At 52.7% G+C, this 23762-nt stretch overlaps 2 protein-coding genes across 3 annotated transcripts in view; one reads left to right on the forward strand and one right to left on the reverse strand.

The window, feature by feature from the left end:
- The window catches only part of LOC119089293 (F-actin-uncapping protein LRRC16A-like), a 29771-nt gene extending 17041 nt beyond the window's left edge, over positions 1 to 12730 (reverse strand). Inside the window, 15 exon segments of the mRNA XM_037211958.1 lie at positions 305 to 420; positions 706 to 848; positions 1329 to 1480; positions 1766 to 1947; positions 3649 to 3914; positions 6470 to 6520; positions 7621 to 7715; positions 8154 to 8318; positions 8587 to 8660; positions 9063 to 9231; positions 9649 to 9776; positions 10545 to 10604; positions 10890 to 10940; positions 11318 to 11415; positions 12516 to 12730. Coding sequence (XP_037067853.1) covers positions 305 to 420; positions 706 to 848; positions 1329 to 1480; positions 1766 to 1947; positions 3649 to 3914; positions 6470 to 6520; positions 7621 to 7715; positions 8154 to 8318; positions 8587 to 8660; positions 9063 to 9231; positions 9649 to 9776; positions 10545 to 10604; positions 10890 to 10940; positions 11318 to 11415; positions 12516 to 12552 — 1787 coding nt within the window. The 5' untranslated portion in view covers positions 12553 to 12730.
- A 1461-nt stretch (positions 12731 to 14191) lies between these two features.
- On the forward strand, positions 14192 to 22960 carry LOC119090436 (methylmalonyl-CoA epimerase, mitochondrial). 2 transcript variants are annotated; one of them, XM_037213239.1, is made up of 6 exons: positions 14192 to 14238; positions 15982 to 16077; positions 16537 to 16781; positions 20422 to 20519; positions 22115 to 22244; positions 22455 to 22960. In XM_037213239.1, the coding sequence occupies exons 3-6, from the start codon at positions 16698 to 16700 to the stop codon at positions 22656 to 22658; spliced, it is 516 nt and encodes a 171-aa protein (XP_037069134.1). In that variant the 5' UTR covers positions 14192 to 14238; positions 15982 to 16077; positions 16537 to 16697; the 3' UTR covers positions 22659 to 22960. The 2 variants fall into 2 exon arrangements, with proteins under 2 accessions (XP_037069134.1, XP_037069135.1); XM_037213240.1 differs by having other exon boundaries at positions 14201 to 14223.
- Positions 22961 to 23762: the final 802 nt, after the last annotated feature.

A 23762-nucleotide genomic window follows, 5' to 3' on the forward strand; every position in this document is an offset into this window, starting at 1 on the left:
TGGTGGTCTGACCAGACCCTGTGAGTCGTGTCCCGCTGATGGTCTAACCAGACCCTGTGAGTCGTGTCCTGATGATGATCTGACCGGACCCCGTCAGCCGTGTCCCGCTGATGGTCTAACCAGACCCCGCCAGCCGTGTCCTGATGATGATCTGACCGGACCCCGTCAGCCGTGTCCCGCTGATGGTCTAACCAGACCCCGTCAGCCGTGTCCCACTGATGGTCTAACCAGACCCCGTTAGCCGTGTCGCGCTGATGGTCTGACCACACGCCATCAGCCGTGTCCGACCTCCCTCCGACCCCACCTGATGTCCAGCGTCTGTAGGCAGTTGTTGCTGCCGAGCGCGTTCAGCAGACTATAGAGGTCGGCCTTCAGCCGCGAGTCGTTGATGTACAGCACCTCCAGCATGCAGTCCTCCTCCTGGCGGCACAGGCGGCACACGATGTCACGGGGTGGGACAGGCGGCCGGCCGGCACAGCGGGGCCCGGGCTCAGCAGCGCGCCGCCTGCATACTGTATTTGTCCCCCCGTCGTGACAGGCACAACCAGGGACACTCAAACACGCCAGCTCCACATCGGGACGGAAAGCACCCGGACCAGGGAGTCACCCATGGCCGTGGGCGAAGTGTCGTGTCTGCTGCCCACGACACACATTATGCGCACTGTTCGGCTCCGCCAAAGGCACCACCAGCACCCTCGAGCGTACCTGAATCATCTGTACCACCGCATCCACCACGTGATGTACGTGCTTGGATTTGGTGTTGGCCATGTTGCGGCCCATCTTGAGGATGCGTACCGACTTGTTGCGGCTGACAGCGGTCACAACGCCGGCCAGGTCCTGCTCCAGGCCTGGCGAGACAACGAGCCGACGACGCTCAGTCGGGCGGGAGGCGAGGAGGCCTCCCGTACCGACACGGACACGGATGAGACAACGGGCCGACGGTGCTCAGTCAGGCGGGAGGCGATGAGGCCTCCCGGACCGACAAGGACACAGACGGGCCGGCGGGCCGGCGGCGCTCAGTCGGACGGGAGGCGACATGACATCGGCGGCGGGGGGAGGTCTCCCGTCGCCGCTCGGTCAGACCGGTACGGACACAGGCGACAAACGGCGCCAGCTGCGGCCGATGGAGGCGACTGTTATGTCTGGAGGTGACGATGCTGGTAATGATCGGGCTGGAATATGAACATCGCTGACACACATGGCTAATGTCTGATACTATGAGCCCGCCGCGAGACATGGGATGATCATATAAGAACATAAAATTGGCTCAGATCCAGCTGGAAGGGAGCACCACCGCATCACCAATACGGTCCGCGGCACAGACGTACCGTTTTCACTGATGTCCAGCGAGGCGATGCACTTCACGCCGTGGATGCAGGACTCGAGCACGTGCGCGCCGGGCGGGCCCAGACTGTTGGCGCTCAGGTCCAGCTCCACGTCCACCGTAGACTCGTTACAGGCCAGGCCAAGCAGCAGGTTCCTGGCGCGGGAGGACAGGCGAACGTGGCGGCGGCACAGTTTGTCGCTAGCTACCGCGTAGATGAATTACACGGCACCTGACGATAAACCGAGCCCAATCATCCAACACCGATACAAAATGGTACAATAGCTAGTACGAGCATCTTCTGTACAACGGCGAGTGGCGGTCGCGACAATCACTTGGACCGCGACGTCCTGGTAATATGTACGACGCTATTGCCATGCAAGGGCTCGTGCTTGTGACTGGGCGTGTCTATGTCACACCAGGGGCGTCAGAGTCTCTCACTTGAGCGCCTCCAGGGGCATCCGGCAGCTCGAGCAGTTGAGGTATTTGAGCGCGATCGTGCTGGTGAAGAACTGCTTGAACGACGGCGGAATGTCCTTGGACTTCTTGGTGTTGAACACATTCTTGGAGACGTCCAGCCGGGCCAGGTGGGTGGTACACCCCCGCAGGAGGGCGCCGAATATCTGCCCGCAGCGGACCGCCTCACAATACACCCCCGCAGCGGATCACGTCACAATACACCCCCGCAGCGGGCCGTGTCACAATACACCCCCGCAGCGGATCACGTCACAATACACCCCCGCAGCGGATCACGTCACAATACACCCCCGCAGCGGATCACGTCACAATACACCCCCGCAGCGGACCGTGTCACAATACACCCCCGCAGCGGATCACGTCAAAATACACCCCCGCAGCGGATCACGTCACAATACACCCCCGCAGCGGATCACGTCACAATACACCCCCGAAGTGGACCGTGTCACAATACACCCCCGCAGCGGACCGTGTCACAATACACCCCCGCAGCGGACCGTGTCACAATACACCCCCGCAGCGGATCACGTCACAATACACCCCCGCAGCGGACCGTGTCACAATACACCCCCGCAGCGGACCGTGCCACAATACACCCCCGCAGCGGACCGTGTCACAATACACCCCCGCAGCGGATCACGTCACAATACACCCCCGCAGCGGACCGTGTCACAATACACCCCCGCAGCGGACCGTGTCACAAAACACCCCGCAGCGGATCACGTCACAATACACCCCCGCAGCGGATCACGTCACAATACACCCCCGCAGCGGACCGTGTCACAATACACCCCCGCAGCGGACCGTGTCACCATACACCCCCGCAGCGGATCACGTCACAATACACCCCCGCAGCGGATCACGTCACAATACACCCCCGCAGCGGACCGTGTCACAATACACCCCCGCAGCGGATCACGTCACAATACACCCCCGCAGCGGATCACGTCACAATACACCCCCGCAGCGGATCACGTCACAATACACCCCCGCAGCGGATCACGTCACAATACACCCCCGCAGCGGACCGTGTCACAATACACCCCCGCAGCGGATCACGTCACAATACACCCCCGCAGCGGACCGTGTCACAATACACCCCCGCAGCGGACCGTGTCACAATACACCTCCGCAACGGACCGCGCCACAATACATGCTCGCGGCGGACCGTGTCACAATGCACCCCCGCAGCGGACCATGTCACAATACATGCCAGCAGCGGACCGCGTCACAATACAAGCTCGCAGCGGACCGCGGCACAGGTGGCCGTCGCGTGCCGTGAGTACTTGGGCCCGCTCGTGTCCGCAGTGCCAATTTAACACGCCATGCCAGCTGCACCCGCAGTGCGGTCCGCCAGCCTGTGAAGCCTTCCATTAGCGTGCCGAACACACAAGATTCTTGGTCGTTATGCGTGAGAACGAGGCCCAGACAATGTCCGCCGTACTGGCACATAAGCACGGCGTCATTCCTACATTCGCACGGCGCAGAGTGGGCACCCTGTACGTAGGCAAAACACCAGCTAATAGTCACACGTGACCTTGGAGGCCGACTTTGTGAGCGCTGGTGAAGTCCCAGCGCCGATCGGGGACTCAAGGAACCGCTAGGGGACCACTGTGATGCGGGCCAGGTCAGCGGCTGCACGCGGCGGTCGACCGGGCGCTGAACACCGCGAGCTGCTGCTCGCTCCGCTCCGGCGAATAGGGGGGTCACACGCCGGTGCAGCCGGGCACGGTGGCTGCACGAAGTAGCCTGCACCCCGGCTGGTGGGGTGAAGCCAGCCGCAGCCGCGCGGCGCTAACCCAGTCCCGGCGTCGGCGGACCGGCCGGCAGCGCCGCCGCTCACTCACCGAGTCCAGCAGCAGGTCGCAGCCGCTGACGTTCAGTGACGTCACGGCGTTGGGCTGCGCCAGGAAGTTGTACAGGTTGGTCACCTCCTCCTTCATGTTGTTGCCGCTGAGGTCGAGCGCCGTCAGCGTGGTGGACATGGTGCGGTTGAGGCTGAGCGCGTGGCAGAGCTGGTTGACGCCCTTGGCCGTCAGGTTGCAGTGGGCGAAGCCGAGCCGCTTCAGGCCCTTGGAGGCCCGGCCGACGGGGCCCGTCAGGTGTGAGGCGCCTGCGGCCGGGGCGAGAGGGCGGCGCGTGAGGGCGGGGCCGGCCAACCGCGCCGGCCATACGGCAACGGCGGACGACCGCACCAGGTACAAAAACGGACCAATCGCACTGCTAATGCACCCAATTCAGGTCATGGCCAGTATGGGATATGCACCCTCTCGGGTTCGATGTGTCACTCGTACGCAAAGCAGTGACGGCGTAAAGTTTACAGCTAAATAACTTCGACGGCTCACGCAACTAGGGAGTACGATAAGTAAATCAAGGAGTAACGGTCAACTTAAATAAGTAAAATGTCAACTGATGTGAGTCACCTATGACCATCACAAACCACCATCTGGGGAGCGCGTAGTGCCACCATTGTGTAGAAGAAGTTAACCAGGCAAAGGCGTGACCACAAGGAAGCGCAATACTAACAAATCCTTCGCTAAATAACGTTTTGCAAGGGACTATCAATCTAACTACTATTACAATACAATGGGGACTATTGCTATCGTGACCATTGACCTCACATATCCAGAGACAATGTTTGTTTATGTTTCATAGCTCCTTCGAAAGTACTGTAGGATGAGAGACTAAAGTTATCGAAAGGGTGACGTGAACCTTTCTGTTGCTCTCCAACGAAATGTCATAGAAGCAGATACATTTCCTCTCTCTCCCCCATCAGTCAAGGGTGAAAAAGATTACGTACATACACAGAATGAAACTAACGTTCGCCGCGAATCTCTGACTAACGCAGCGAATCAACAAATGCATACAATGTGTCGTAATGTAAATATAAATGTAAGCAAGAAATGTACCACGATAAGTGGCGATAACTGGGAAGCGCGACATGGTTTTCGAGTGGTTACCAAGGAAAGTGGAAGCTACCGAAATGCCAGGCAGATACGAGGCAAATCCTATGAGCAACGGGCCCCATGGGTTGGTGGTACACTTACAGGATCATAAAAAATTAGCGGCTGGGATACATAGAACTTGCCGACAATAAATATACTGGTATGCCAAAGCATGAATTGGTCATATAGGTCCCTGGTCAGCTAGCTTAGCAGCTAAGTGAAGTTTGCATTGACTACGTTGCAGTGATATATAAACTAAACGAAGTTATTTTCGCTTCACTCATGCCCCTTCACGGCAGCCAGGCGGGGCTGCTCCGAAACGACAATGACATCAGCGGACAGCGCTGATGCTCGTAAGTGCGTTGCCACTGGTCAGTTCCTCTTTACACAAGCAACTGGCGCGGAGACACAGGCCGCCCTGAACCGGGTTATCCGCCGCGCGTTCATGGACGAGTACGAGCACCTCCGCCACCACATATGCGCTTGCACGCACTATTACGCTCCCAACGACGCACCCACCGCCAGCCTCAACGAAAAGCAACACATAGAGCGGCGTTACGGGAGGCACCCTCTCCGAAGCGGCCGAGCTGCGAGAGATGCGGGCGTTATTCAGTGGTCGGACCGGGAGGCACGTCACGGCCGCTGGACACCACGGCGGCCGGCATGCAACGGCCGGCGACATCACACGTGTCGGGGCGCCGGCACCGCTGGGGAGTGACCGGGCGCCGGCACCGCTGGAGAGTGACCGGGCGCCGGCACCGCTGGGGAGTGACCGGGCGCCGGCACCGCTGGATAGTGACCGGGCGCCGGCACCGCTGGGGAGTAACCGGGCGCCGGCACCGCTGGGGAGTGACCGGGCGCCGGCACCGCTGGATAGTGACCGGGCGCCGGCACCGCTGGGGAGTGACCGGGCGCCGGCACCGCTGGATAGTGACCGGGCGCCGGCACCGCTGGAGGGTGACCGGGCGCCGGCACCACTGGGGAGTAACCGGGCGCCGGCACCGCTGTGGAGTGACCGGGCGCCGGAACCGCTGGAGAGCAACCGGGCGTCGGCACCGCTGGAAAGTGACCGGGCGCCGGCACCGCTGGGGAGTGACCGGGCGCCGGCACCGCTGGGGAGTGACCGGGCGCCGGCACCGCTGGGGAGTAACTGGGCACCGGCACCGCTGGAGAGTAACCGGGCGCCGGCACCGCTGGGGAGTAGCCGGGCAACGGAACCGCTGGAGAGTAACCGGACGCCGGCACCGCTGGGGGTGCTCACCGGTACACCTGACATGCAGCACTCCCTGATTGTCGCGGATATATCCACAACAGCAGATCGGACGATAAACACAACGCTGCTTGTACAGCCCGTTTTCTGCCGCCTGGTTGCGTTCTGATGGCCTTATAAGGCTCGTCCAGCAGGAACATTCCGGATACGGCCACGAGCCGGGCGACACAAAAACAGCATTCAGCGAGCCGGTTTTTTCATGACTGCCTGGACACGCGTCCGTTCCCGCCTGAAAGGAGCCTTCGCCGACTCGGTGATAAGCGACGCCACAGCTGCCCCCATGGACTGACTACACTGCACCAAGCACCGGATCATGCAGGACTACAACAGGGAGGCGCCCAGACTCTGTACAATGACGCCACGAAGCGGGTCACACCCCCACCCGGCTGTGGGGACATGCTCGCCGACATACACCGACACAGCGTCACGACAGTTAGTGGGTGGCGTCCAAACCTGGTGGAGTCTCGGCTATCTTGGCTATGGCAGGTACAAAATGGGCTACACCTAAAAAAAGAGCAGACAGACAAGACGACAGTGAGGTACCCGGGGCGTCACGGACACTGCGCGATCGTGGTCCGCAAGACAGGGGACAGCATGGGACCCACCGCGTCTTGAACAATAGAACACAGACATCTGGATGTCGCATGTCACTGCCAAGAGCTTACATGTCAGTTCCAATATTCCAAGAGCTAACTGAGACACCAAAGAACACCGTCGGAAACACTGCGAGGTAGCACCATGCCATTAACCAGCCATAATACCTCTTGATCTCATGTCAAAAATACCACGACTTTTAGCCATCGTGTTCATCACACCACGCGGGCGCCCTCGATTTCATCCGCGAGTGATTCCGACTTCACAGGCCGCACCGACGGCCCGCTTCGGCTGCTGGTCACGACTCGCGGCATGTTCACGCGGCCGGAGCGTCGGGGCCGACACACAAGAAACAGACCGAGACGGGCTACCAGTCACCAGCATCACCCGCTACAAAAAAGCGAAACGCCGTCACGGCTGGAAATCCCCTCACGAATGAAAATCACCCGCTCGTATCAGTTAAAAAACTTGACATGCCACAGGCATTGATATTTAAGGGTTATTCCCCATGACGTACACGTCTTCGAACATATGGCGATAACTTACCGCGGGCCACGTGCAAACCATGCATTCCGCGGTGGTGTTTCACAAAAACAGCACCGGAACCGACACGATACCACGGTCCGTGACCGCCGGCCGACCGGCTGACAGCTGCCTGTTTCCTCGCGCGTGTCTTACAAGAGAAGACATCACACAGGCAGGCGCACAGTTTCACCGTCGCACAACACACTGTCTTTACATTGCGAGGTGTTTAGTGCCGGTTAAGGTACTGCTGCCTGACGGCCTCCCAGCCTTCCGTTCGCCGGGCTATTCCCGACCGACGGCTGGCCACGCAGCCGAAAACCCCTCGCCGTGCGCGTGGCATTCGGTACCGACGGACACTCGAAGGGCCGCAGGGACTCGGCAGCGCTGGGGCTCCAGCACCGCCAGCTGCGGCGGGCGTCCCCCTGCGGCACCCGCCCGAGCCGGCCCCAGGGCCGAGGTCGGCCAGCGCAGCGCGGCGCGCTTACCCTTGTCCTCGACGGCGTTGTGCGACACGTCGAGCACGGTCAGCAGCGAGCTGGTGTTGGCCAGCAGCGCCATCGACAGCTTGCCAGCCAGGTCCCTGCGGGCGGAGCGCACCGACATCCTGTCTGCCTGTCTGCCTGTCTGTTGCCATCCGATGGCGGAGACGGCTCAAAGGGCCACGCACCGCACCGGACACGAGGCAGTCGGCGGACGATTTATGATTTGTTTGATTTGTGATTTGTTGTGTGTTCGTTCTGTTTCCAGACGTAATGAAAGAGCCTTGACCATCTTAGTAGTCAATTTGTTCCAAGGAAATAATGGACTTAAGTAAACGCGTAGCTTAGGAGTTACCCTGCAGTCAGAACCAACGCATAAGTTCCCATTAATTCCTTGGCCGAAAGCGTATGAAGCAAAACACCATTAACTGCATGACCGTTTCTCACTACCGTTGGACCATGGGGCGTATACATAATAGATCAGAGCTGGCTCGGCGTGGCCGCATGCGACCATTCGGCCGGCCGGTCGGGCGACTCACGCCTTGAGGCCGGTGTTGTCCAGGTACACCTCCTCCAGGCTGACTGACTTCTTGAGCACGTGCAGCAGCCGCTCGGCCGCCTCGTGCGAGAGCCGCAGGTGCGAGATACGCAGCTTGGTGAACCACGTGTTGTACTCGAGCGCCGAGATGATGGGCACCAGGTCCCTGCGACGACCGACCGACCGGTGACCAACGGCGGGTCCGGTCAGGGCGGCGGCCTCGGCATGCCGGTCTGCACTCATGCGACCCCCCCCCCCTCCCACACACACTCACCAACACCCCGTCACGCACAATATGATACCGCAATTTCCGGCGCTCGGAAGCGGACAATGTTGGTGCCGATCGCAGGGCCAGGCCGGTGGATGGCACCACAACGGCGGCAAGGAGAAGAGGACACCTGAAGGTCGAGGGATAGCGGCGCACCGCGACTCACTTGGGGTCCAGGTGGTCAAAGTCCTGCAGGCTGAGCTCACGGGAGTCGTGTGACAGGTAGATAGTGTCCACGTCCTGCGGCGGCAAAAGGAGTTAGCTCACAGCTTGCAGGCCCGCTGATGTTGAAAGCATGGCTGTAATATTCCTTGTGGATGCTGAATGTTTAGGCGTAAAAGGATAGCTTAAGACTCAAAGGATATGACATCTGGAAAGCTCACCCAAATCGTGGATCTACGGGCACGTCAGCAATATCTCTAACCGAGAGAATAGCTACTGCACTGAAGTAATTCAGCAAACGCTGGCACTATTTCAGACGCAAAACTTCGCTATTTCACGCACTGACAAGCGAGACGCTGCCGTCCATCCGCTGATGCAAACACTACAGCAGCTGCCGGCCGGCGATGGAGCGCGGCGGCAGGGCAGCCGCAGCGGTCGCAGGCGCAGGCGCAAGCCCTCGGCCGCCGACGGCCCACGTACCCAGGCCACCTCCTCCCGGTAGGGCAGGTTGTGGTAGTCGCACATGCACGCGTACTGGGTGGAGAAGCCGCCACACGGCACCGGCTCGCGCGCCTCCACCAGGCGCGCCACCTCGTGCAGCTTTTGCACGCGGCGCGCCGGCACGACGTCCAGCTTGCGCACAATGTGACTGAGGAACGAACTTGGTCAACAGGGTCACTGCGACGCCACCCACCGGGATCACACTAGGTCACACACTCTAGCGCCAGCGGGGCCCCGGCACCGGTCAGCCGCCCGGGCCCCGCTGGGCGCGCCACGGCAGCGTGCGGCGCCGTCCCGGGGTCACCGCCACCGGTGTGTCCAACGATCTGACACGGCATACAGGTGTGGTCTGGTCGCCAGCAGGCGGCCCGTTCCTGGACGGACCGGACGGACCGCGCGTGCTGCCGTCTCCGCAGCAGCGCAGAGGAGACTCGTTGCTCCACGCACGACACCAACATGGCCACTACGGACTGTTAGCCCAACCAGCTCGGGACAGGCGCAGCTAAGCACGCCGCGAGCACTCGCTGGGGTCCTTACCGAACCCCGGCCCTGACTGCGCCCTCACCTGAGTGGCACTGAAGGGAAGATGTTCTTGATGGAGACGCCCAGATTGATGATCATGGCGTCAATCTCATTGTGCCTGTCGTCCGCCGGGATGAACGTGTAACGCTTGTCATTGACCACCAGGCAGAACTGTGGCATGAAACGCTGCATTGAACCAACTCTCAATGGGTTCAAAAATGGATACTGAGAACCACGGGCGTAGTTTCACAAACTGAGTTGAGGGAGGTGGTTGAACAGTGACAAATGACTTAATCTACCAATAAATATGTGAACAATAACATTTTCCCACCTGTGGCGCACTTTCTTACATAAATTGTTCAGTGCATTAGCGAGGAACATGATTCGCATAAGACAGTAGTATTAGCCTTCTTCCTCGGAAAAACCAGGAGAATGGAGATATAATTTGGTTGGTATTTCGGCGACATGCCTTTATCAAAACAAAAGCAGAAGTCTGTTGTTTGTGTTCTGCTTTTGTTTCGATAAAGGCATGTTGTCGAAATATCAACCAAACTAAATCTCCATTCTCCCAGTTTTTCTGAGGAATAAGGCAAACACTACTGTCTTATCTATGTGGCTCACTTTCTTCACAATACTGGGGAGGGGGAGCTGGAGCCCAAGTTAAGGAGTGAGGGCTTAAAGCCCCCTCCCCCCAACTGAATAAGAAACCACATCCCTCCCTGATAGGACCATTTCTTACAAGTCAATTTCCATTGTTGGGAGCTAAAATAATGTGTTCCAAAAGCTTGCTATATCATCTTGATAACACCTAGATGATGCCATCCATGAACCATATCTACAACTAGGCTTCATTTTATAGTGCAATTCACAGCACCCTGCACCAATGACACAAATTAGGTTGCTTACACCAAATGAGGGGCACATTTGGTTATTACATACCTCTGTTGTTTGCTTGCTTTCAATTGCCTGGATGTCCAGATAGTGGAAATGGTGGTCGATCTGCAAAAAACAAAAACATAAAGGTTGCAATCTGTACCACATTTACTTTACTAATTAAAACCCATTAGTTGCTACATTTGTGTCTCTTAAGCCTCAACAAAATGGTTTATAGAATGACAAATGAATCGAAGAAAACACAACAGAACTTAACAGATCATGACAGGATATGATATATATATATATATGTATATATATATATATATATATATATATATATATATATATATATATCAGAAAGAGTCCAGAGCCCACACTGGCAATTACATGAGACAACAGCAAACATACCCGTGAAGGAACTTTGGCGGTCATGATGAAGAGACGGCAAGCAGAGAAGGCCTGAAACAGAGCACTGTTAAACAAACAAAAAACTAGTGAGCTGACATGTACATGAGTCCTTTTTTGCATGTTCCAAGCAAATCCAAAGACTCAAGTTAATGAGAGCACCATGGCACAAAGTGACCTAAGGCAAATACCAGGACATATTCTTCTATGACATAGTGTAACAAAGAGCCATTCAAACCCTTGACCAAGTCCACCATGCATTCAGTCTGGTTACTGACTAACAATGGACTCAAAGTATGACCATCTTGTGTGGGCAGCTGTATGACTGATTACTGAGATGCTAGCACATTCTTAACAAGAATATCATCAGAAACAACAAAGAGCAAAGAGTAGACTAAAACAGAAAGCACATGCAACATTTCACAACATACCAGTACTCTGTTCTCAAATTTGTCTTGCTTGGTCTCCATTCTAACCATGCATTTCATGGATATCTTCACAGCCCGTCCCAGACAGGTTCTGATGCTCTCTGCAAAAAATGTTTGTCAGTTTATCAGACTGAAATGGCTGCAAAAAAATTGTAGAGCTATTTGTATAGGTGAAGTAATCTATCAATAGTTGTTGCATGCCTGGAAAAATTAACTTTACCGTGTTTCTAAGTCAATGGAGCCGTCCAATTGCTCCTGCACTGAGACAGACAAACATATAGTTCTAAGGTGGAAGATCATCACAGGTACATTTTAATACTGCATCATTATGTTAAAAGATGCCAGCTTGATTATTCTCTGATATGAACATTCCATTTTTGAGTCAATAATTTTATTAGTATAGAGCACAATAAGCTTGAAGGCTAGGTTATTTATCTCTTTCATCCTAGAATTTTTCAGTGCAAACTGAAAAACCCTACTAACAAATAGCCCATTACAGTTCAGCCTGCACAACATAAATCCACTGTGCTGGATGCCAGCAGCCAATATAACATAGGCAGGGTTGAACCTTATCCTTGCAACAGCGGAACTCAGGGCGAGACATAATGTGGTGAAGTTTTGAATCCCTTCAGTGCTAAAAACTGTTTTTGGATGGTTGGTAGCTTCCTGCCCAGTTTCTCTCTCACCATAATAACCCTTGAAATATTGTCACTCTCCATAGCTCTCTGTGCTGAAATAAGCAACAATGAAATTGCTCATGCATCAATAGCTCAAACCTCTGAAATTGGACACTGCGCCAAACTTTAATCCTGGAATAAACTGCATACTACATTATGAAGATATTTTGCACTACGTACTGATATTGTCACACTACATCACTAAAATTATTTTGGCTGTGCATGTGTGATTATGTTTTTGCTGTGAAAGCTAGGCTGTACTGGACATGTTACACATGACATGTATGTTTCCAAGTCTGGGCTACCATCCTGGCTTGGACAGTTACTCAAGTTAAGACCATTCAGATCACAGGGGCATTGTCAGCATAACAGACAATGCTCCTTAAAAAACAAGTCCACAAATCAGATATCAATCACCTGAAAAAATGGAGCATACACCTACTTCCCTACCTTAGGAGCAAGTTGTAGTTGAGGTATGGCTGGTTATCAGGGATTGGGAGCAATAATAATGAAAGCATACTTACCATTAAGATCCCTTGTGAGCACACTTCGGATTGACATGATTGCTTCTCTGTAGCAATGATTCAAGGTGACTCCCGGCTAGGTCAAATGCCAAGCTTACAATGACAGGCCACTCAAGCTTCTAAATGTATCAAAAACATGCAGGATTGAGCTGGACGTTCAGGTTAAACACGTCCCCACACCTCCTTATCGATGTCAAAAAGAAACTCATTCTCCATCCAGACAGTCATCCAAAGAAAATGCCCACTTCTGGTGGGAAATTCTAATCTAAACATCCATGACTCGACCGACCATCGCCGGGCTCCCTCCCTAAGCACTGCTCCCCTTCCCACTTATGAATCAACACAACGAGAACTGGGCACGGCCTTGCTCGTCGGCACCACTCATTGACTGCCATACGCCGCCATCGACACCAAGCCCCGAAAATTACATTTTTATCAGGTGTTGAAGAGGACTGTGCAAAAAATAATCAGGTTTTCAACATATTGAAGCATTAAAGTAACGATAAGTCATGAACATATTAGTTTTTACGCATTATGGTTATAGCAACTGAAAACATGCGAGTAACAACCACAAAAGTGTTTCTCAATGTGTGTTCTATTTAGATCAAAATATTGTTTTAATTAATGTAGTGGAACCATGAAAAAGCCCTTAACTATCCACGGCTTGATTAAGCTAATTTGAGCGTTCTTGAAAGGAGGCGTCTGAAAGCAAATGCGAATGATGAACGCCAGCAACCAAATCACAAAACACCACAGTTAGGTTAACTAGACATGAAACTACGTAGGTTGTTAAGGGCACGCGCGAGGAACATTATTCGCATAAACAAGACAGTACTACAAGCAGTATTCCTCGAAGAAAACCAGGAGAATGGAGGCATAAATACGTTGATATTTCGGCAACACGCCCTTATTAAAACAATAGCAGAAGTCAAGACTTCCGACTTTAGTTAGTGAAGGCTTTATGTTGATCGGTCATATAATCTCAGAGCATGACTTTGACTGCAGCCAATTTTGGTGGCTTTGGGCGTTTTCGGTAACCTTTGACCTGACTACAGGTCACCATGTTCTGGAAAGTATGGAATATTGACTTTGAAGACTTTACACTATGACGCATCGATTAGCAACGCTTTATCCCGATCGGTCCCATGCCCTCGGAGCTCGCGTTGTCTGCAGCCAGTCTTGGCAATTTGGGGTGTTTCTGGTGACTTTTGACCTAACTGAAGGACAAATGTTCTAGACAGGATAGTATATCGATTGTGGCACATCTATTAGTCAAGGTTTCATGCTGACTGGTCCAACAGTCTGTGTGCATCGGGTTGTCTGCAGCTAGTCTGGGTGACATGGGGCGTGTTTAGTGACCTTTAACTCGGCCTAAAGTCACCATATTCTGGAAAATGCAAGATATTGACTACGGCGCATTGATTGGACAACGTTTTATGCTGATCCGCACTATGGGCTCGGAGCATGGGATTGTCTGCAAGCCTTTTTCGGTTTTCTGTATTTTGGTGACCTTTAATCTAACCTAAGGTCACCATGTTCTGAAAGGATGGGTGCCATAGGCTTGGAGCGTGGGGATATCAGCAGGTTTCGTCGGCCGTGAAGTCCCTGCCGACAAGGCCGTATTTTTGCCTCTCAGCATACGCGCTGATTTTGCCAAACGTGCCCGGCCAAAGCCCGGATGATTGTGCATGAGTTGTGCGGGAGCGACGTACGCCCGGCTTTGGTGCTCACGACGGTTGCGGCTCAGATTGTTCAACGGCGTTGTACCTGCATGTTGTAGTTATGTGCTATGAATTAAGACTTGGTTCTTACCTCTCTAGCAGAAATCGTTGTACCAAGCGGCATGCTCAGGTGTTGGGGGTGGAAGAAGTTCGGTTTTTCAGGTGGTGGAAATTGTTTTCAGATTATAGGCCCCCATAGGTGACGTTATACATCGAGGGCAGTGGGAGCAAAGTTCATAGGCATAACCAAATGTAACATTGATGTTCCAATAGTACAGCTTTTGGCTGAAGTCTGGCTTCAAATCATGCCAGAAACTTTTTTAATTTTTTTTATCTTTACTGGAGAGACATTGACCACACCAAAAAGTGCATGTTTCACTGACTGCAAAAATACCTAGTTTCACTAAAGACATGTGTTGTGTACAGCAACATGCAAGGATAGTTTCTGGGCTATGAAAGTATAGTGGCTTACATGCCCTTGTTGGCCACCAGATGTACAAGGTTTGATTCCCCTTTCTTACTATGCCTGCCCTCCATGCCAGAGTGAGAGATAGGAGATGTCATGTGGTCTCATGAACAGGGTGTGTTGTAAAGCCTGAGTGATGACAACAAGCATAGCAGGGCATGTTTGTCAGATATCGTGGGATTGCAGAGTTTTATAGAGGTCCATTCATTTTAGCCCATGGATAGCCAAGTAATATTGCTAGTCCAAAGATAATTTTAAGCAAATATGCTCTAGCAATGCTATTACTGTCAATAAAATATGCAAAATCAGCATAATTTGGCCTGATGTGAGTTGGGAGCATAGCACTCAGCACACTGATGTCCAGCAGGCATCCAGTACAGTCAGTGGAGTTTTGCACAATGGGAAAGCAGTTTTGCCCAGTGTAACCAAAAGAATACTTAAAGAATAATCTGAAATGCATGGAAATTGATGGGCACCTTTAAGGTATCAAGGCATATCTTATGGCATTATCTGTAATTTTTATATTATCTCACCTAGTGAATACTTTTGTTACCTTCATCAGAGAACTTGTGTAGCCTCATACTCATCTCATGGTGTTACATGGGCAAGATAAGTGTGGGGGTGGGCTGAGCTGAGAAAAGGCTAAACCTATCTCCAAATTACACTAAAAATTAAAATATCTCCAACTCTGGCCTCTTCTTTCACAGAGTAAGGTGAGCTAGAGCCTCCATAACTGAATGGGAAAACCCACACATCAGCTCATACTTTATGGCAATGAATGCCCTGAAACAGTTATCTCAACCTGACATCCTGGATCAAGTTCAACATTTTTTTGCAAACATTTGATACAGTAGCAATATTATTTCTTCCAGCTATTATATAACAGGCTGTTAAGTGTCCTACATTAAGGTGTAGTCCACATTACCAAGCTGAAAGGATGCTAATGGGGGGTCTAATGGAAAGGATGCTGATGCTAAAGGTCAGCATTATTTCATTTTGTGCATGTGAAGGACATTCACAATACATAAAATAACTTATAGCATGGAATGCATTTTAATAAGAGGGGGTTTTAGCATGTAAGGGATGCCTGGAAAGTAAGGTAGTTGGATGAGTGATATGTGCAGTTCGGTGGCACATGGCATGCATTTAATCACAATATAAGCTATATAGGTGAAGTTGTCTGCCATTTATATCAGTTAGTACTCTTGTCTGAAAATCAGTTATATGTGCTTACTATCAGGATCATGGAGCTTCATCTTACATGTAATCCACATTTCAGTGGCATGCAGGCAGTAGTATGAGAAAGCTGCCATCAAAAAGTCTTGGAGATACACTGCACAGGGCAGGTGTTTACACTTGCATGGGAGTGACTGGGGTAAGAGTTGGTACATTACTTGATTCCAGTTGAAGCTTGTGGTGAATATGCTGCTCCTGCCACCTGGGTTTAAGCTCATGCAGTGTATGATGTGAGCTGAAACCATTCTGGTCCCCACATTGGCAGCTAATGATGGTGCTAGATAGACTGATTTGCGTACTCTAGATAGATTGATGATGAGAGAACATGGAATCTGAGGACTTGACAGCTCAGTAAGCCTCATGGTATTGTTCACATTTCTGCTGAGGCTGAATCTTTGTTATGTTAGCTCATATTTGGTATTATATGCCATGAGAAAGATTATCACTGGTGAAGCACAAAGTCATGAATGTGTTGTTGGCTGCCCAGGATATATGAGCCCCACCAGGCTGTCACTTGTCCTGTTTGGCCATCCATAAGCAACAGCTGTCAGCCACCAGCTGTACCTGAGGCCTCCATGACTGTGACCATCTGTGGCAGGTGTGCCTGGTATACTGCGGCTGGCACGCCTACACGTTCTTCACCAAGGTCAAGCCTCAGCGAGAGCGCCAGCTGCTGGAGAAGAAGCGTCAGCTGCTGGACGAGGGCGCCGCGCCGGAGCACGAGCTGAAGGAGGGCGTGCCGCGCGTACAGTACTAGACATGCAGCTGCTGCTGGGTGGCAGCTGCCGGCAGCTGGTCATGGCCACCGCCGCCTCGCTTTGCCGACGCGCGCACGGACAAGCCGTGAGTAGCGCCAGCTTTGCTGGCCAGGACGCGCAGCACGCGCCATTGCTTGGTGTGCCGGTGCGTGTTGTCCTGAGCGCTGACGTGCAATGGCTGCCGACCACAGTGCACAGTGCTTCAGATATGGCTGAGGAGTGAAGACTGGCACATGGGGAGCTTGCATCTGCGGTACGCAGATATGTGACACTGATGTGACGAGACGTGGGGAGCTTACATCTGCATTATGGAGGGATGTGACACTGATGTGACGAGACGTGGGGGGCTTGCATCTGCAGTATGCAGGGATGTGACACTGATGTGACGAGAGGTGGGGAACTTACATCTGCAGTGTAGGGATGTGACACTGATGTGGCGAGACGTGGGGAGCTCGCATCTGCAGTATAGAGGGAGTGACACTGATGTGACGAGACGTAGGGAACTTACATCTGCAGTATGGAGGGATGTGACACTGATGTGACGAGACGTGGGGAGCTTACATCTGCAGTATAGAGGGAGTGACACTGATGTGACGAGATGTGGGGAGCTTACATCTGCAGTATGGAGGGATGTGACACTGATGTGACGAGACGTGGGGAACTTACATCTGCAGTATGGAGGGATGTGACACTGATGTGACGAGACGTGGGGAGCTTACATCTGCAGTATAGAGGGAGTGACACTGATGTGACGAGATGTGGGGAGCTTACATCTGCAGTATGGAGGGATGTGACACTGATGTGACGAGACGTGGGGAACTTATATCTGCAGTATGGAGGGATGTGACACTGATGTCACGAGACATGGGGAGCTTGCATCTGCAGTATGCAAGGATGTGACACTGATGTGACGAGACGCGGGGAGCTTGCATCTGCAGTATGGAGGGATGTGACACTGATGTGGCGAGACGTGGGGAGCTCGCATCTGCAGTATAGAGGGAGTGACACTGATGTGACGAGACGTAGGGAACTTACATCTGCAGTATGGAGGGATGTGACACTGATGTGACGAGACGTGGGGAGCTTACATCTGCAGTATAGAGGGAGTGACACTGATGTGACGAGATGTGGGGAGCTTACATCTGCAGTATGGAGGGATGTGACACTGATGTGACGAGACGTGGGGAACTTACATCTGCAGTATGGAGGGATGTGACACTGATGTGACGAGACGTGGGGAGCTTACATCTGCAGTATAGTGGGAGTGACACTGATGTGACGAGATGTGGGGAGCTTACATCTGCAGTATGGAGGGATGTGACACTGATGTGACGAGACGTGGGGAACTTATATCTGCAGTATGGAGGGATGTGACACTGATGTCACGAGACATGGGGAGCTTGCATCTGCAGTATGCAAGGATGTGACACTGATGTGACGAGACGCGGGGAGCTTGCATCTGCAGTATGGAGGGATGTGACACTGATGTGACGAGACGCGGGGAGCTTGCATCTGCAGTATGGAGGGATGTGACACTGATGTCACGAGACATGGGGAGCTTGCATCTGCAGTATGCAAGGATGTGGCACGGATGTGACGAGACGCGGGGAGCTTGCATCTGAAGTATGCAGGGATGTGGCACTGGCGTGACGAGCAAACAGTACACGTGGCCCGCCGCCATCACTAACAGGCCTGATTGCTGTAAGCGTGCGGATGTTCCCGATGGGCCATCAGGGCTCGATTTGGATTATTCAATCCTCTAGTTGAGCCCACACTAAGGAGGTGTTGGCCTTCAGTGTGAGAACTCAGATACCTCTTGGTCTAGGCTCGAGTGACTATGAGCACAGATTTGAAACGCGGATTTTGTTCATTGTAGCCAGTGCTTGTTTGATAATGTCTTTCGGATAGTACTCCATGGCGCATTGAAAGTCGATTATTGCCGGCACAAGAACGTTCAGCTTGTGTTGAAAAAAAAACAGTAGCTTAAGTTCTTACTTTTATGGAATACCGAAGCCAGCTCCTTTTAAATTGTCACGGATCCAATTATGGCCTTTGCACTCCGAATTGTCCGTAAAACTCTGAGCTCAGCTTTCAGGCTCAGCATACTACAGAGACGGCAGCCAGGGAATCTAGCGTCGGATGCGGCGGAATGCTAAAGTTTCCACCTGGCTTCACGCTTTCGTTAGTGTTCATCGCGCCAACATTCCCTGTATCATGCAGTAGGATGCGTGGAAGGCCGCGCCAAGGTCACCCAATGTATGGGAAGGTCGACATCTGCCATACCCGAGCGTATTGCGCCCGTGATGCAATGCATCTCTATCGGGGTGTTGCGAAATACCATGAGCACCAGGATGTGACCACTGCCGGGAAAAGAAAATCCAAATTCCAAAATCTCAGCGGAAGAAATTTCCATTCGGGGTTCGGGGCGAGGGCAGATCACTGCCCGACCATGCCCAGCTTACCGCCAAGGCAGCCGACGGGCGCCTCCTTTAAACGGGAGCAGTTCGATGGCGAAACGCGAATAGAGCTTTGGAGTGCATTATTTACTAGGTGGTTAGGGGGACTCTCCTGAATGACGTGTGTGTGGGGGAGGGGGAGGGGGCTCTGGCACGTGCGGCGGGGCCCGCACTTTGTGATGAGGGAGTCGAAGCAAAACACGGATAGAAAAGGACACTATGAATGATTAACTGCTTATTGCTCACTCTGCCACTGACCTCGGATAATTCGGTATGAACGGAGGAGAGGGGGAGATGGCGTAAGTTGAGTACAATTAAGTGCTATGTAATGTGGGCGATTGACAATAACCTGTCGCAACCAGGCACTCATAATGTGCCATAGGTCAGAGGATTTTTACTGAGAGTCCACGCTTGGTTTGGTGTACAGGATAGAGGAGATGGATCGCCAAGCAGCGTTGCTGAACAACGCTAATGTGAAATGAATATTGAGAGAGGCACTGAACGGCCGCCCCGCTGTTTACATTCCGTTCTGTGTTAGGTGTCGCATAGAAGCGTTCCGTGTTCGTGACGCCCACTCATAATGATAGCGTAGACGGCCATCGCTCTTGTTTAACGAACTATGAAAAGGGACCCAGGTCAACACTGGTAGGTGATCGGAATAAGTCATTGGGTGGGGATAATTGTACCAAAGTAAAAAGTAAGAGACAGCATGTGACACAGTGATTCTGAACTTCTGGCACATGTCATCCACAAGCGCGTCAAGGTGAAGGGAGAGACCGCCTGGAAAGATATATGCGATGTGAAAATCCTGAGGATAGATGCTTGGGGGTGTGGTAGATTGTATAGGCATGGAGGTGCATTGTTTATAAATGGGGGTAGATTGCATAGAGAAATGGGTAGATGAAATGTGAAATTAAGGGACCAATATGAGAGTTGTAACACAAACAAATACGCGGGTGCGTAACTCATCCAAGACATATTTGGCGCGTGGAGAGAAACTCGTTGGGTTGGCTGTCCGGCGTCGGGTTGGCTGTTCGGCGTCGGGTTGGCTGGTTGCGGTTCCGCGGTGGGTTTGCTGGTTGCGGTCCAACGTCAGGTTGGCTGTTCGGCATCGGGTTGGCTGGTTGCGGTCCCGTGGTGGCTTGGCTGGTTGCGGTCCGGCGTCAAGTTTAGCGACTGCGGTCCGGCGGCGGGCTGGTTGGTTGGGTCCGGCGGCGGGTCGGCTAGGGCTGCTCCGGCGCCGGGGGTGACGCGGCGGGCCTGTTGCAGGGGGAGGCTGGCGTGCCGAAGATGCTGTGGAAGCTGGGTCGGCTGAACCACATCGCCATCGCCACCCCCGACCTGAAGAAGTCGACAGCCCTCTACAGGTGAGCGCTGTCCTCGACCCACCCGACGGCGCGTCCCTTCAAAGTGGTGCGGCTTGGCTGTGCATGTCCGAGCTAGGCTTCCTCCCGGTTTTGTCGGGCTTTGCAAGCTGTTGCTGTCGTTTAACTTCCGTATTTTTACGAAGGAGTTTTGTGTGAATTCTTGCGCCTGACGAAACCGAACTGTAGTTCACCAGGCGTGCTCGTTTATGGACGGGGTCTAGCAACTATAAGGAAATGTTTTGCAGATTCTTGACGTTTTGAGGTAGTGGTCAGGTCACGAGTATAGAAGGTTGAACAGAACCTTAAGATTGGAAAACCAGACTGGCATGAAAGACAGAACATGTTAGAACATTCGAAGACTTGTTATTAACAGACACCGCGATTACTGATAACCCAAGCTCCCACTTCTTAACACTGGATACACGGCTCTTTAGGAAGGGCTGCTCGAAACAGACGGCTAGGTCGAGTGGTGTCGATGACCCGCCCAGAGCATAAGGCTAGAAAGTGGTTTGCGGCAGAACATCAGTATTCAGAACGAATATGGAACAAACATCACATTATCGCCGTCTTCGGACATGATTTCAGCGGTGTTTTTTTAGGTTAAGCATGTTTGGAAATAGTTGGCTAGTCGTTGATCCGAACGCTATCTTCCTTAAGGGAGATTTTCTCGGCACGGGTCATCGAACCCTTTCGGCTTAGCCGTCAGTTCGGGTAAACGTTAGCACGGACACGTGTATCCTGTGTTGAAGCCGGAATGACTGCACTGACGTTCGTGTTAAGTGTATATCTAGCATTGTAAAAGCCACGAGTCGTCGAGATCTTTCGGCCTAACCGCCTCCATTCCAAGAAGCCGTAGCATAGCAGTGTGTTGGGGGTTGGATGTGTTAGGGTGTTTGACCTTGAACGGTCATTGTAATGTCTTTAACGGCAGTCGGCTGAGCTTTAGAGCATTGGCTGTCTAGCTGCCTGTGCCCCAGGTTTTTCTGAATCTCGATCACGACCACTGCTTCGAAACGGCAGTCATTGTCATATCATTTCCTAATGGTTGGTGGATGTCGTTGACTGCTCATACCCATCGGTTGATGGAAGATCGGCTGTATTAAGAATACAAGCTCATCGTGCCAAAAAAACATTCGGCTAGTGCTCAATGGTTTTCAAATGCAGCTGTTTTGTTTAATGTTTTGTTCGCGACGTTTTGTCTTAGAGCACTGCTAATCAGAGATTGTTGCGGCTGGCATTCCCAACGAACAATTACGGTTACCTTGATCACATTATTATTTAATCATGGAAAGCTAGGGCCTGATCCGTCCCAGGACTGATGCGCTACTGATTGCCGGCGTGAGCCGCATCATTACAGACTGACTGTCTAATGAGCACCAGAGTCGGAGTTATGGAGGGGAGGGAGGAGACTGGACGGAGTCGGGTCACGGCAGTTCTCAGGCAATCTCTACAAACGTAACCACCGATGCACAAACATTTCACAACCCATAGTGGTATGCATGTAGCTTTTGATTGAGCTTGTGTTGTATGTCGACAACCTGTAACGGGCCCAGCTACGTGGATGTGTGCATAACCGTTGTGACCCTGTGACCCAGGGACGTGCTGGGGGCCGAGGTCAGCGAGCCGCAGGCCCTGCCCGAGCACGGCGTCCGCACCGTGTTTATCAACCTGGGCAACACCAAGCTGGAGCTGCTGCACCCGCTGGGCAACGACAGTCCCATCACGGTAACGGCCGCTCTTAACGGGCGCCCAGTGACACATAACAGTCGTTTCCATTAGGTGGGAAAGCGTCCTTATCAGCTTGCTTTCAGTCGTGGTAAATGTATCGCCCAAGGTTTTTCTGACCGTTTGCAACGTCGTGGTCCTCGTGTATGACCGTCAACAGTGTTTATGTCCAGCCGCTTGACTTGTGCACACGTGCCACTTTGTCGGTAGAACTTCCTGAAGAAGCACCCGTCGGGCGGCATGCACCACATCTGCATCGAGGTGGACAACATCGAGGAGGCGGTGGCCGACCTGCAGCGGCGCCAGGTGCGCTGCCTGACCGAGCGGCCGCGTACCGGCGCCCACGGCAAGCCCGTCGTCTTCCTCCACCCCAAGGACTGCGCCGGCGTGCTGGTGGAGCTGGAGGAGGCGTAGGGGGCGCTCCGTCCGCCCGGCCGAGCGGCTGGAGAGGGCCGGCGTGCCGCCCGATGGCCGGGCCGGGCTAAGCGGCGTGGCTGCCCGGTACAGTGTGTGAGGGGTCTGCCGTACGTACCAGAGTGCCGTCTCTTAGATGAATTTGTATGGCATGGTACTGTCAGGTGTCGGTGAGAATAAAGTGTGTGTACCTGACTTTGTTTGTGGGTAGGTGGCGGTCGTCGGTCTGCATTTTTTCGCGTGATTTATAGAAGTTAGGTACATGTCAATAGTGTTCACGTCAAGGTCGAAGAAGTCGCTTTGTCCTGGTGAGGAGACAAGGGAATGCCAAGTTTGGTTTCGTCTGCGAAGTAGCAGCTGGGCGGCGGTTACCCGGCGCGCGCTCAGTCTCTAGCAGACGGAATCGGCGAATGGGGAAGTTCTTTCAGCCAGTCACATTTGCTCAAGGGTGGGGGGGGGGGAGGGGAGATAAATCCATTCACGCTCATAAGTATTTATTCGCTTCTTGCATTGCACTGAAAACTGAGTGCGGCCATAAGGGAGCCGTCAGTTCGGCTAAACGGTTATTTTGGGGGTTGATCTAGCAAGCAATGCGTTTTTCAATTGTGTGCGATCTTGCAAATATTCGCGCCTTAGCGCTCAGATTGATAAGACTTGAGACTGCTGCCGATATTATTACCACATCAGAAGCGAAACATCGCCCTCTTGTGTCCTGAACGACCGCCTGATTTTGTCAATACAGCATGGTGCTCTACGAAATGGATATATGGATCACATTCGGATCAGCGCGTCAAGTTCTGTGTGATGAGTTGGGAGCCATTTTGACAATTGACGTTCAGTAGACATGGAAGCACTGGTTGAACGACGTTGTTACGCAGACGTTGTTGACGCAGACGACGTTGTTACGCAGACAACAGTCCATTGGTTGATTTATACATTGATTAACCAGTACCCCTGCATATTGTAGTTCAGCTCTTGTCAAAGCAAAACCTCCCAACTCATGGAAAGTCAGCAACTCAGGGTTTTCTTCCTCATATCTGTTATCTTCAGATACTATATATGTATATAATATTGCTTAAATCTGCTTATGACATGGATTTTCCC

The sequence above is a fragment of the Pollicipes pollicipes genome, unplaced genomic scaffold (assembly GCF_011947565.3).
Source record: "Pollicipes pollicipes isolate AB1234 unplaced genomic scaffold, Ppol_2.1 Scaffold_3087;HRSCAF=3621_pilon_pilon_pilon, whole genome shotgun sequence".
Lineage (NCBI taxonomy): Eukaryota > Metazoa > Arthropoda > Thecostraca > Pollicipedomorpha > Pollicipedidae > Pollicipes > Pollicipes pollicipes.